The sequence below is a fragment of the Lampris incognitus genome, chromosome 1 (genome assembly GCF_029633865.1).
Source record: "Lampris incognitus isolate fLamInc1 chromosome 1, fLamInc1.hap2, whole genome shotgun sequence".
Lineage (NCBI taxonomy): Eukaryota > Metazoa > Chordata > Actinopteri > Lampriformes > Lampridae > Lampris > Lampris incognitus.
This window is the reverse complement of record NC_079211.1, coordinates 144,879,008-144,892,150: the sequence shown is the minus strand read 5'-3', so window position 1 is coordinate 144,892,150 and position 13,143 is coordinate 144,879,008. Positions and strand designations below refer to the sequence as shown.

Genomic DNA, 13,143 nt, shown 5'->3' with positions numbered 1-13,143 from the left:
CTTAATAATTCCCTGTACTCATTCCTTTTTAACAACAGTACCTTTATCCTCAAAATAAATAAATTATTAAATATACCCCCCAGTTAGGAAAAACTGTCCACAATATTAGTCTGGCTGGCTAGATGAATAGCCAAGACTAGTGGCAAATATACAGTGCATCCGCAAAGTATTCACACCCCTTCACTTTCCCCACATTTTGTTTTGTTACAGCCTTATTCCAAAATGGATTAAATCCCTTTTTTTTCCTCATCAATCTACACACAATACCCCATAATGACAAAGTGAAAAAGGTTTTGTAGAAATTTTTGCAAATTTATTAAAAATAAAAAACTGAAATATCGCATGTACATAAGTATTCACACCCTTTGCTATGACACTCAAAATTGAGCTCAGGTTCATCCTGTTTCCACTGATCATCCTTGAGATGTTTCTACATCTTTTTTGGAGTCCAGCTGTAGTAAATTCAATTGATTGGACCTGATTTGGAAAGGCACACATGTCTATATAAGCTCCCACTGTTGACAGTGCATGTCAGAGCAGAAACCAAGCCATGAAGTCAAAGGAATTGTCTGTGGACAGCCGAGACAGGATTGTATCGAGGCACAGACCTGGGGAAGGGTACAAAACAATTTCTACAGCTTTGAAGGTCCCGAAGAGCACAGTGGTCTCCATCATTCGTAAATGGACGAAGTTTGGATCCACCAGGACTCTTCCTAGAGCTGGCCACCCAGCCAAACTGAGCTATCGGGGGAGAAGGGCCTTGGTCAGGGAGGTGACCAAGAACCCGATGGTCACTTTGACAGAGCTCCAGCGTTCCTCTGTGGAGATGGGAGAACCTTCCAGAAGGACAACCATCTCTGCAGCACTCCACCAATCAGGCCTTTATGGTAGAGTGGCCAGACGGAAGCCTCTGCTCAGTAAAAGGCACATGACAGCCTGCTTGGAGTTTGCCAGAAAGCACCTAAAGGACTCTCAGACCATGAGAAACAAGATTCTCTGGTCTGATGAAACCAAGATTGAACGCTTTGGCCTGAATGCCAAACGTCACGTCTGGAGGAAACCAGGCACCTCTCACCACCTTGCTAATACCATCCCTACAGTGAAGCATGGTGGTGGCAGCATCATGCTGTGGGGATGTTCTTCAGCAGCAGGAACTGGGAGACTAGTCAGGATCGAGGGAAAGATGAATGGGGCAAAGTACAGAGAGATCCTTGACGAAAACCTGCTCCAGAGCGCTCAGGACCTCAGACTGGGGCGAAGGTTTACCTTTCAACACGTCAACGATCCTAAGCACACAGCCAAGACAACAAAGGAGTGGCTTCGGGACAAGTCTGTGAATGTCCTTGAGTGGCCCAGCCAGAGCCCAGACTTGAACCCCATTGAACATCTCTGGAAAGACCTGAAAATAGCTGTGCAGCAACGCTCCCCATCTAACCTTACAGAGCTCGAGAGGATCTGCAGAGAAGAATGGGAGAAATACCCCAAATATAAGTGTGCCAAGCTTGTAGTCATACCCAAGAAGACTTGAGACTGTAATCGCTGCCTAGGGTGCCTCAACCAAGTACTGAGTAAAGGGTGTGAATACTTATGTACATGCAATATTTCAGTTTTTTTATTTTTAATAAATTTGCAAAAATTTCTACAAAACCTTTTTCACTTTGTCATTATGGGGTATTGTATGTAGACTGATAAGAGAAAAAAGGAATTTAATCCATTTTGGAATAAGGCTGTAACATAACAAAATGTGGAGAAAGTGAAGGGGTGTGAATACTTTCCGGATGCACTGTATTCTAACTGAGGATCTCTGAATGGTGTGGAGCCAATTTGGGCAACTAAGCCCATTCAGACCCTTAACCATCTGTGATTTTATTTCTTCTTTGTCACATTTCCGAGTTGCAGACACATGTCTTTCCAAAATCTTAGGGCATGCACCTTTTTAACTCATCTTGGCTTTTCCAATTTGACAGGACCTTTAACTGTCAATGGGATGCAGATGTAGACTACTAACACTGGCAGTGTCAGAAAATTTTTTCAGCTGAACTGTGCAGTGCGACCCCACTCACAAGCCAATCCCAATATCTGACAAATGTATACATCACCACAAAGGCCGTCAATGCTTGCATGTGAAGGTAAACACATTAGCAGAGACAGTGTGTTACATTCTTGTCTTCAAAAAAGAAGTGTTCCCCGGGCGGAGGGTGGGATTAAGGGAGACTTTTAGAGCTATGGGCAACAGCATGAAGCACTGTCTTATATCCAGAATATCACAAGAAAAAAAAGAAGCTCTCTTTGAAGACGTTGTTGAGCCTGTACTGCTGTATCCAAAGTCACAATCAAGTCCATATCCTCTCCTTTTGTTTTCGCCAGGAAAAAAAGTACCAGCCCCACAGCAACAGCGTGCTGTTGTTCCATCATATGCGAGTGAAATGCTTTTACGGATATAGCCTTGCAAGCCAATCGCAGTGCGTTACTATCATAATTTATGTGCCAATGCACAATCTGGCCAGACTGATCAAGATTTTCATTTCATCCCATTGCTCAGTGTGACAGCAGATAAACGTAAAAGACAAATTTTATCATACAGTGGGGTGAAGGCTTTGATTAACTGGTACTACCTGGATTTTTCCTCTCTGATGATATTTCAAGTGTTACCCATGCTTATTTAAGTCTAGCAGTTGATGTAGGAGCCTCATTTTTATTGGAGCGCAAGTACAATTTCAATGGTTTCTCTCATATGCTCATCACACTGCTTCCTTTAGAAGCAACCCAAGCAATATACACTACCGTTCAAAAGTTTGGGATCACATTGAAATGTCCATATTTTTGAAGGAAAAGCACTGTACTTTTCAATGAAGATAACTTTAAACTAGTCTTAACTTTAAAGAAATACACTATACATTGCTAATGTGGTAAATGACTATTCTAGCTGCAAATGTCTGGTTTTTGGTGCAATATCTACATAGGTGTATAGAGGCCCATTTCAAGCAACTATCACTCCAGTGTTCTAATGGTACAATGTGTTTGCTCATTGGCTCAGAAGGCTAATTGATGATTAGAAAACCCTTGTGCAATCATGTTCACACATCTGAAAACAGTTTAGCTCGTTACAGAAGCTACAAAACTGACCTTCCTTTGAGCAGATTGAGTTTCTGGAGCATCACATTTGTGGGGTCAATTAAACGCTCAAAATGGCCAGAAAAAGAACTTTCATCTGAAACTCGACAGTCTATTCTTGTTCTTAGAAATGAAGGCTATTCCATGCGAGAAATTGCAGATTTCCTACACCGGTGTGTACTACTCCCTTCAGAGGACAGCACAAACAGGCTCTAACCAGAGTAGAAAAAGAAGTGGGAGGCCGCGTTGCACAACTGAGCAAGAAGATAAGTACATTAGAGTCTCTAGTTTGAGAAACAGACGCCTCACAGGTCCCCAACTGGCATCTTCATTAAATAGTACCCGCAAAACACCAGTGTCAACATCTACAGTGAAGAGGCGGCTGCGGGATTCTGGGCTTCAGGGCAGAGTGGCAAAGAAAAAGCCATATCTGAGACTGACCAATAAAAGAAAAAAGATTAAGATGGGCAAAAGAACACAGACATTGGACAGAGGAAGACTGGAAAAAAGTGTTGTGGACGGATGAATCCAAGTTTGAGGTGTTTGGATCACAAAGAACGTTTGTGAGACGCAGAACAAATGAAAAGATGCTGGAAGAATGCCTGACGCCATCTGTTAAGCATGGTGGAGGTAATGTGATGGTCTAGGGTTGCTTTGGTGCTGGTAAGGTGGGAGATTTGTACAGGGTGAAAGGGATTCTGAATAAGGAAGGCTATCACTCCATTTTGCAACGCCATGCCATACCCAGTGGACAGCGCTTGATTGGAGCCAATTTCATCCTACAACAGGACAATGACCCTAAACACACCTCCAAATTGTGCAAGAACTATTTAGAGCAGAAGCAGGCAGCTGGTATTCTATCGGTAATGGAGTGGCCAGCGCAGTCACCAGATCTGAACCCCATTGAGCTGTTGTGGGAGCAGCTTGACCGTATGGTACGCAAGAAGTGCCCATCCAACCAATCCAACTTGTGGGAGCTGCTTCTGGAAGCGTGGGGTGCAATTTCTCCAGATTACCTCAACAAATTAACAGCTAGAATGCCAAAGGTCTGCAATGCTGTAATAGCTGCAAATGGAGGATTCTTTGACGAAAGCAAAGTTTGATGTAAAAAAAAATCTTATTTCAAATACAAATCATTATTTCTAACCTTGTCAATGTCTTGACTCTATTTTCTATTCATTTCACAACATATGGTGGTGAATAAGTGTGACTTTTCATGGAAAACACAAAATTGTTTGGGTGATCCCAAACTTTTGAACGGTAGTGTATAAGGAAAAGAAAGCAGTTTTACAGTGTATGAAAAACCAAGTATTTTATCCTATAAAGAAGATCCAGTAAAAAAACTTGGAATCTAATAAAATGGATAATGCAAGCATCCATCCGGCCGGTTATAGAATCATCAGACCCTGTTACCTTCTGGAAGCAGTTCAGTTCTCAACTGGTTTAGGTTAGCAGTGACAGACAAACATTCCAAGAATTTGGCCAATAGGTGGCATGTTTTTCCTACAATCAAAACATCAGACTGATTTCAGGAAATGAAACTAAACTGTAGGCATCCACAAAAGTCATGCCACAACAGTAAACAATGAAAAAACAGTGATGCATATATAGTTTGAGAAAGGCATGCAAATTACAAGCCAAATATTAAAATAAACTTCATTCCTTTTTCCATGCAACGGTGCCCTTTTTGAGGCGGCTATGCAGGATTCTGTGTATATTAATATCAAAACAGTGCTGAGTTCTCTAGCCCTCCAGATTACCTTGCTGTGCAGTCTTTTAGGCAGGAAGAGAAGGTTGCCATCAAAGGTGTGTGCTGAACCGAGAATTTCATCATGTTGAAAAAGGAGGGCTGAACGCAGCCGTTTAGACTCCACTGGAGGGTTAAACTCCACATGGTACTGATAGAGAACCCATCGGGGTTGGGACAGCATGCGGAAGAAATTGGCCCGAAGTTGTATTGAAGAGCCACTTGTACCTGACAACACAATGTGGTTAAAAATTATCATCCAAAATGATATAAGCACTTGACCATGACACACACAGTATAGATCGGTGGCTTTGGTTCCTAATAATGATACACAGGTTGGTTTTTTTTTTTTAAACCCACACCCACTGGTCGAGTGGGTGTGGGTGAAGAGCCAATCTGCACTGCCCGACTCGCTAAAATATTCATTAACCACTCGAATCCGACCAGACAACCTCCAAAGTTTAGCCTAGTCTAAATCAAAGTGAGCAGTGTTGCACTATTCCATGTTTGGGCTAGTTGCCTAGCATAATGCACTGATTGGAAGACTAGCCTATTGTATCTTAGCCGAGCAGCATCTGGGTCTAGGCTACTAAAACAGACGAACTGTTCCTAACTTTTTTCTTTATTGCTGAATAGCAGCAAAACAATTAACCTATCATTAAAGACGCATTCGCACACACCTCCCAGAGGTACTCCCTGGGGTTTCTATTTTTTCTCCCTGTTAAAGGCTTTGATTTAGGGCGTTATTCCTTATTCGATACAAGGGTCTAAGGACAGGATGTTGTGTTGCTGTAAAGTCCAGAGACAAATCTGTATTTTGTGATACTGGGCTACACAATAAAATTGACTTGACCTTTTTCTGACCAAAAAAAAAAAAAAAAAAAAAAAAATCTATGGTGTAAACAAAAGCTATGGATACGTCGAAGGCTCAACACTAAAACACAGCGATTGACCAAAATCACAATCTCAAATTGATGATAAAGCTTCTTTCGTGCATGCGTTTTGAGAGAGAATGACAGACAGCAGGGAAGAGAAGGTGGATTAGTAATCAACAACCTAGCCTATTGCACGGAACGTTTCTTTAAATTATTTACAACTTACTCGGAACACCATCGTGTCATTTTTGACCCACCCGCCCGAACCTGTAATATTTCTAGTAAGCTTACCAGAACCCGCTAGTTCCTGGGGTTTTTACTGTGTCCTACTTGCATAAAGTCTGAAAAGCTTGTAGATACGCTTTTTATGCCCGAGCATGCAACATGAAGGTATGTTTAACAATGAGCTTCACGTAGCTCAGTTCAATCATTGGCAGCTCCTCTTAAAACAGGGGGGGCCCCAACTTTTTTGGTTGAGGGACACATACAGAAAAATATAAGAAGTCATGGGCCAAACAATATTAAGCGCGAAACCAGTTGCACTGCAAGAAAAACCATTTTTGGACCAGAAAACCCGTGCCATCAAAAATTCATTTTCTATCAAAATAACACACTACTTAACAGTTTAACATTGCAGTAGTTTATTGATGCGCTCAAATATTACAGTAGACATTCCTGTACCTTAAATTTAAATAAAACTCATACAAAAAAAACAGTGCAAAATAAGCTGGGTGGAAAAAAAAAACTGGAGAAAAGATCAAGAAAGTGCCGAGGCAGTCCATGGTGCAAAAATAAGGATTGCCCAGGACAAGCAAAACGCCACGTCGGGCTAGTAAATCTAGCAACTCACTTGCAAGATGTAAAATAAATATATATCCACCCATCCATTATCCAAGCCGCTTATCCTACTAAGGGTCGCGGGATGCTGGAACCTATCCCAGACTGCTGGGGAATAAATAAATAAGTTTAAAAAAAAATACTGGCAGTAAATGACAATCTTCAACATAACATTCAAGATGAGATTAATTCAGCCCCTTTTGTGTCCGTACATGTCGATAAGACCACTGACACGACCAACAAAGGGCAGCCATCTGTTGTATTGCGGTATGTCTGCCAAAATGGAGTTAAGGAGGCATTTTTGGGATTTAGCGATGTCAACAAGGACCAGAGAGCTGCTGGCTGCAGTGGCAGCGCATGTCTTGGGCATTTTAGATTCTTCCAATTGCAAGGAAACGCTAGTTGCACAGTATGTTGAGGCCACAGTGATGGCATCTGATGGGACTTCAGGTGAAAATTAGAGAAGAAGTCCCGAGGCACTGTTCATCCACTGTTATACACAAATTAAATCTTGTGCTCTCACAAGCAGCCAAATCAATAACAGACTGCAGGTTATTTCTTTAAAACAGCTTGAGGGACTGGCATCTTTTTTTACTAAGTCAGTGAAATGAACTCAGCTGCTGGCTGGACCAAGTTATCAGGCATCACATGCCCAAAGTGGCGCCAACCAGGTGGAACTCTCACTCTAGGTTGATACAAATCATCGGTCTCTACCATTCTGACCTCCGTGACATGTTCCGTCTCATCTCTGAAAGAGCTGAGGGCTGGGACAACAACATTTTGATAATGGCTGTGGGGTATGATGCTTGGCCGTCGAAGGCTTCAACCCGTTTTCTCTTGATGGTGTACGGAGACACTTTCAATGCAACCGATGGACTTTTTTCTGTTCTGCAGAACAAGTTCATGGATATAGCTTTTTGCTGTGAGCAGGTCGGTGACACTAGGGCAGTCGTGGGTCATCTAAGAAAGGACTTTGAACCCTTCTATGCCAGGTTTGAGGAGAAATGTCAACTACTAGGCTTAACCGATGCAGCGACAAGGAGTGAACAGCCCATCAGAGATCAGAGGAGAGTATTGTTCCACAACATTTTGGACAATATCAACACTCAAATTAAAACCAGGTTTGATCATTTTGGGAGGCTCTTGTTCATCGACTTAGTTGACAGCTGCAAATTTAAGCAGATGTCCAGGTGCTTTGATGACAGCTTACTGAAGAGCCTGGAGACATACACAAAATACTTGAACTTCGTTAGAATAAAAGCAGACTCGACTGGAACTGTATAGTTCACAAACGATACGTGCAAAAAAACCCGCACAACTTCTGGATTTCTTGTACAGAAATGACTTGGTGAGTGTACTAGAAGCGACCAACTTGCTGTGCCTCGTCCTGACGCTTCCAGCTACCATGGCCTCTGTGGACAGGTTTTCTCTGCTTTGAAAAGAATCAAGACCTACAGCTGAAACAGGACTGGAGAAGAGCGGTTGTCAGCCTTGGCCCTCATTTCAATACAATCCAAATGACCGGTGATACTACAGAACCAAAAAATAATAATTCTACAATGAGATCGCAGAGAGATTTGTGGAGAAAGACAGGCAAACTGACTTCATCTTCAAGTGAAGGTAAGCCACTGATTTTGTACTTTTATGCTCATGGCAGTGTTAAAGTAATTTGTAAACGTGCTTTTCATGTAGTGTTGCTGTGTTGGACAAGTTAACATAAATATGATTAATTTGAATTTATTCGCTATATTTTGACTTTATAGAATGCTGTCCTGCATCAAACAACCATCAATGAAACGCTTTCCCTATCAGCTGCACACACTTATGTCACATCCTTATTATTAATAGCTCTTTATACAATTATTTTGTAGATAAGTTTTAACTCAAGTTTCATTGATCATTTTATCCAAACCTATACAAAGTTTGCATTTATAGGTATTTTTTACAAATCTATACAAATGTAGAGTTCAAAGGAATGCAACTGTTTGGATGACTGAACTGAAGTGTTTAGTAATGGATTTTACAAATCTACATTTGAATTACATTTGAATTGATATTTATTGTTCACTTTTAGACCTCTACTTTGCATTGATATTTATTGTTCATTTTTACAAACCTATACAAATGTAGAGTCTACAAGGGTATGCGTGCCACCGTCTTACATTCATGCACTATTGCAATTGTGTAGCTGAACTGAAGTGTTTAGCTGCAGTCGACGCTTGCATGCATGCTTTGCAGCCAGTATCATTTATTATGCTTTTGTCACTTTGTTTTCTCTAAGATACTGGCTAAATGTGAAACCGAGTACTGTGAATGACATGAGTACATGGGTCATATATGGCTTCCGAAGTCACACTTTTTTTAAAGAATTTTTTACTTGTAGTTAGTTTTGCCATGTTTTGTATTTTTTCCCAGGCTGGCTCGAGGCATCACGCCACATTTTCTTTTCATTGACTGACAATTCGCCCCCCACCAATACATCAAAAACAGCCCTGAAAGTTGTCAACCATTTTGAAGTTTACAGATTTGTGCAAGTCTCACTTCTTCTTCCATTTCTACAAATCAGTGCAGTGACTTATAAATAATATTTAAGTCAAGTCAATTTCATTTGTATAGCCTAATATCACAAATTCACCTCATGGTGCTTTACAGCAACACAACATCCTGTGGAAGGAACAACTCTCACCATTTGTCACCTAACATGCTGATGTCACTTTGTACCTTGTAAGTTTGCTTCTAAACGGTTTTGGGTAAAAACATGCCCTAAGTGACTAACTGCCATTTTCACATGTATTGCCCCAAAATTCGTGTTTTTAATGGATCTATAGGTGACCTCAACACATATGGTCTCAACATTCTGTCACGTCAGCACCCAGTTTATTTGCATGAAACCACTCTGTTCTGCCATCAGTCATTTTATTATATATAATACTGGAGATGAACTATTGGCACATAATTTAAATATATGTTTTTGTATATTACATACTTTTACCACAAATGTTTTTGTGTTGTTTGTGTTCTTTTCATGTACCGTTTCAACAATATTTATAAGTAGTATCTCATAACTGCTGTTTGTAGTGACCGCAATGAAATCCACAATGGTTTGGGAGCTCTAAGGAAAGGCAATGGTGTTACTTAAAAGTCATTTCACAGCAATCAAAAACCATATAAAACAAGAAAACAGTACTACATATATACTTTGACATGACAATATTTTTGTTTAGGTTTTCATTTGGAATGTAGTTCAGCCAGGGGGGCACAATATTCTCGAATTTTGTGGCAGTTGAAAGAATGAAGAAGGATCAGATTGTTATAAAACATTAGAGCACAAAAGGCTGTAATTTGGATTGTGAATGCCCACTGCCTGCCCAGCCATGGACTCCTCGCACGTCACTGTGCCACTGAGTAAAGACCCCAAACCTAACTATCCTTTTCACATTTATGACAATGGCACCTGAAGTTAATAAATATAGACCAACCAGTCTTTGATTGTTGGACATGCTCCATAGTCTGTCTGGTAAATATTCCCACATCATGGAAGTCACGGCGGCGTCCACCTCTTTCTACGAGCTTCATCTGTTGAAAGCCAGCTGAGATCAGCTGAAGATCTAAAAAAAAAAAAGAAAAAATTAACAATTGTAAAATACGGCCATAGAAATACCTTACATTAGATTTTTTTTTAAAAAGCCGTTCATAAAAAAAGGTATAAGGTAATGTTTTCCCCAGTAAGTACATCAAGATACTGTAGCTAAAATTGACAGCCCTTTCTCCATTCGGTGAAAAACCAGTTTTCATAAACTAAGAGTAAGATCACACCTTCTGCAGAAACAGCTTCTGGAGCAGTCTTCTGTCTTCCTCTACCAACCTTCTCAGTCGACTCGGTTCCCACTGCCGCAGCCACTTGAGGTGAGGTCTTTGAAAATATATTGACATTTTGTAAGGCAGTGGCACTCAATCGGGTTCATAGTACTATAACGACCAAGCCGGTCACTTTGACAATTTTGGATTTTCAAAGTTTGTGTGTGTGTGGGGGGGGGGGGGATAGATCTGCCGCTCCCTGAACGCCCCTAAAATTGTCTATATATGCATTAAAATGAGTTTTAGATAAATTGCACAAAATTAATGTAAACTACTAATAAGACGCGTTAGCCCCTAACTAACGGGTCAGACCCTTTAGCCGAGCGGTTAGTGATGTCGCCTTGTGGCGCAGTACCCGCCCCGGGCAAGAAAATAACCGGTTACACCTTCAATAACTGAGTTATCACAGGATCTACCTAAAACAACCACGAACAGCCAAAATAATTTATCGTAATCTGCACGCCACGTCACTATTTATGACGTGTGTTGGCCATGTAATTTCCTTCGCGATGTTCATTGCTCCGTCCTAGAACCACACTAGCATTCTCCAGTGCGGAGTAACAGTGTGAACTTGTGCGTCTGGGCGGCGTGACGGTGTATTCCGCTGCCTACTGACGCGGATATCGCCGGACCGAAGCCCCGCGTTCTGTGGCGGAGCCAGAGCGGGGGGGGGGGGGGGGGCATGGGGGCGGTCGCCCCAGGGTCCACAAGGTCGGGGGGGGGGGGGCCGTTTGGCGCTCTGTTGCCGAGTTTACGAGCGTCCGTGAACGCACCGGGTCTCGGGACTCCGACGCATTCAGTGACACACTCGTAAAGTCGGCTAAGGATAAAAAAAACAGTGCAGTACGGGGCCCCTATAGATGGATATTGTAACGTGCTGAATCGCGGGCCTGACCCTTTGGTCGAGCGGTTAGCGACGCCTCCTGCGGTGCGGGCGATACGGGTTCGCTTCCCGGCTGCGGCACTTCCTGTGGTTGCATTGTCCCCCGAATTCGCTACAATATTAACGGCCCCTATAAAGGCTATAACCTTTTTTACGACTATTCATGAAAGTGTAAACTACTAATAAGACACGCGTTACATCTCCCTGGAGAAACTCCTTACTGTCTGGTGAAAAGAAGTGGCTGCGACTCCACAAGTATCGGAGGAGACGTGGTAGTCTGCAGCCTTCCCTGGATCGGCAAAGGAGGTGGAGCAGTGACCAGGACAGCCCGGAAGATTGGGGTAATTTGCAAAGCACAATTGGGGAGAAACCCCCCCCCCAAAACAAGTCTAAACTTGATTTCTGGTTATTTCCAACATGTCTGGGTGGGTACAGCTGCTGCTGTTTCAGATGCACCTTGACTACCACCGAGGCGTTGCAGTATTTACGGGCGTTGGACAGCGGCGATTTTAAATTGTTTGAAAATAGTATTTAAGTTGTTAAAATTTTTAATTTTGGTGTCAAGTCGTTTCTTATCAGATATACTAACATATGAAATGCATTAATATCTCAATTGGGTAGTTGTCTTGACAGAATATAGAGTTTAAAAATCAGTAGTCATTTTGACCGCCCATGGTCGTTTTAGGTAGGCGTGAAATCCCGGTCGTTGTATTGTTAACTTATCTACCTTTTACATAGGCATGCGTTTTTGGGGCATACATTAAAACAAAACGCTCAGCTCTAACAAACTATTCAATTTGTAGAAGTTATTGTCCTCTTCTAAGTTTTTCTAGATAAGTGAGACGTACCTGTCATTTCCCCCCAATCAACAATTTCTAAAAAAAAAAAAAACTAAAATGCAATTCTTTATGTAATATCACTGCTTGTACATGATTTCAAACACTCAAGAGGCTGGCATGCTAAACCAATAAATCCTGTTCTTGACAGCGTAGAATGAAAACACAGAACAGTGTTTTTTCCTTACTGATCCAGGCTGCTGACCACGTGCTCGGCCTCTTGCTCTTGCCCGTCCAGTCATGTTCAACTCGTTTACAATCCTGGATATATTGGAGAGCTTCAAAATTAGTACAACAAATGTTAAGAACAAATGAGCAAAAATCTTCAAGCAAAGATAAAGCTTTCAGACAATGAACAATGCATTAAAACCGTGATAATCAGAAGCCACATTTGACAAAAAAAATTTTTTTTTTTGTTAGAGCCACATTAAAAAAATATGCCTCCTCACCCAACCTTCAAAGGGTCATAGGTTACTCTTTTGGGAAATTGGATTATTAATTTAACTGCTGGAAACCAAATCCTGCTTTGATGGAATGCACCAACTGTCACGCACACTATCACAGCAGACCTGTCAGAAATTGGAGTTACAGATTATTCATAGAAATCAATACTCAGTGTGGAACAAGAACCGTTAAATTTCTTCATCGCACTGGACTCTACATAAGGATTTAGCTCATTCACTGGAATACAACAAATGACCTGTGAAGAGCAGCAATATGCCTTTGCTGCGTCTATCCATCCATTATCCAAACTGCGTATCCTGCTTTCAGGGTCGCGGGGATGCTGGAGCTTATCCTAGCGTTCACTGGGCGGCAGGCGGGGAGACACCCCGAACAGGCCACCACTCACTCCCTCTCTCTCACACACAGGGACAATTTAGTATAGCCAATTCACCTGACCTGCATGTCTTTGGACTGTGGGGAAACCGGAGCCCCCGGAGGAAACCCATGTAGACACGGGGAGAACATGCAAACACAAAACAGAGGACTCCC

At 41.8% G+C, this 13,143-nt stretch overlaps 1 protein-coding gene across 6 annotated transcripts in view; it reads right to left on the bottom strand.

The window, feature by feature from the left end:
- The window catches only part of piwil1 (piwi-like RNA-mediated gene silencing 1), a 48,355-nt gene extending 35,963 nt beyond the window's left edge, over positions 1 to 12,392 (bottom strand). Inside the window, exons 1-6 of one of the 6 annotated variants that reach the window (XM_056282298.1) lie at positions 12,339 to 12,392; positions 11,350 to 11,387; positions 11,279 to 11,285; positions 10,390 to 10,450; positions 10,053 to 10,181; positions 4,875 to 5,089 (exon numbers count right to left, since the gene is read on the bottom strand). In XM_056282298.1, the coding sequence (XP_056138273.1) occupies positions 4,875 to 5,089; positions 10,053 to 10,181; positions 10,390 to 10,450; positions 11,279 to 11,285; positions 11,350 to 11,387; positions 12,339 to 12,392 (504 nt within the window). Of the gene's footprint in view, positions 1 to 4,874; positions 5,090 to 10,052; positions 10,182 to 10,389; positions 10,474 to 11,139; positions 11,171 to 11,278; positions 11,286 to 11,305; positions 11,388 to 12,315 lie in introns of all 6 variants that reach the window. The other 5 variants (XM_056282314.1, XM_056282282.1, XM_056282274.1 and 2 more) reach the window with 5 other exon arrangements.
- Between the last annotated feature and the right edge of the window lie 751 nt (positions 12,393 to 13,143).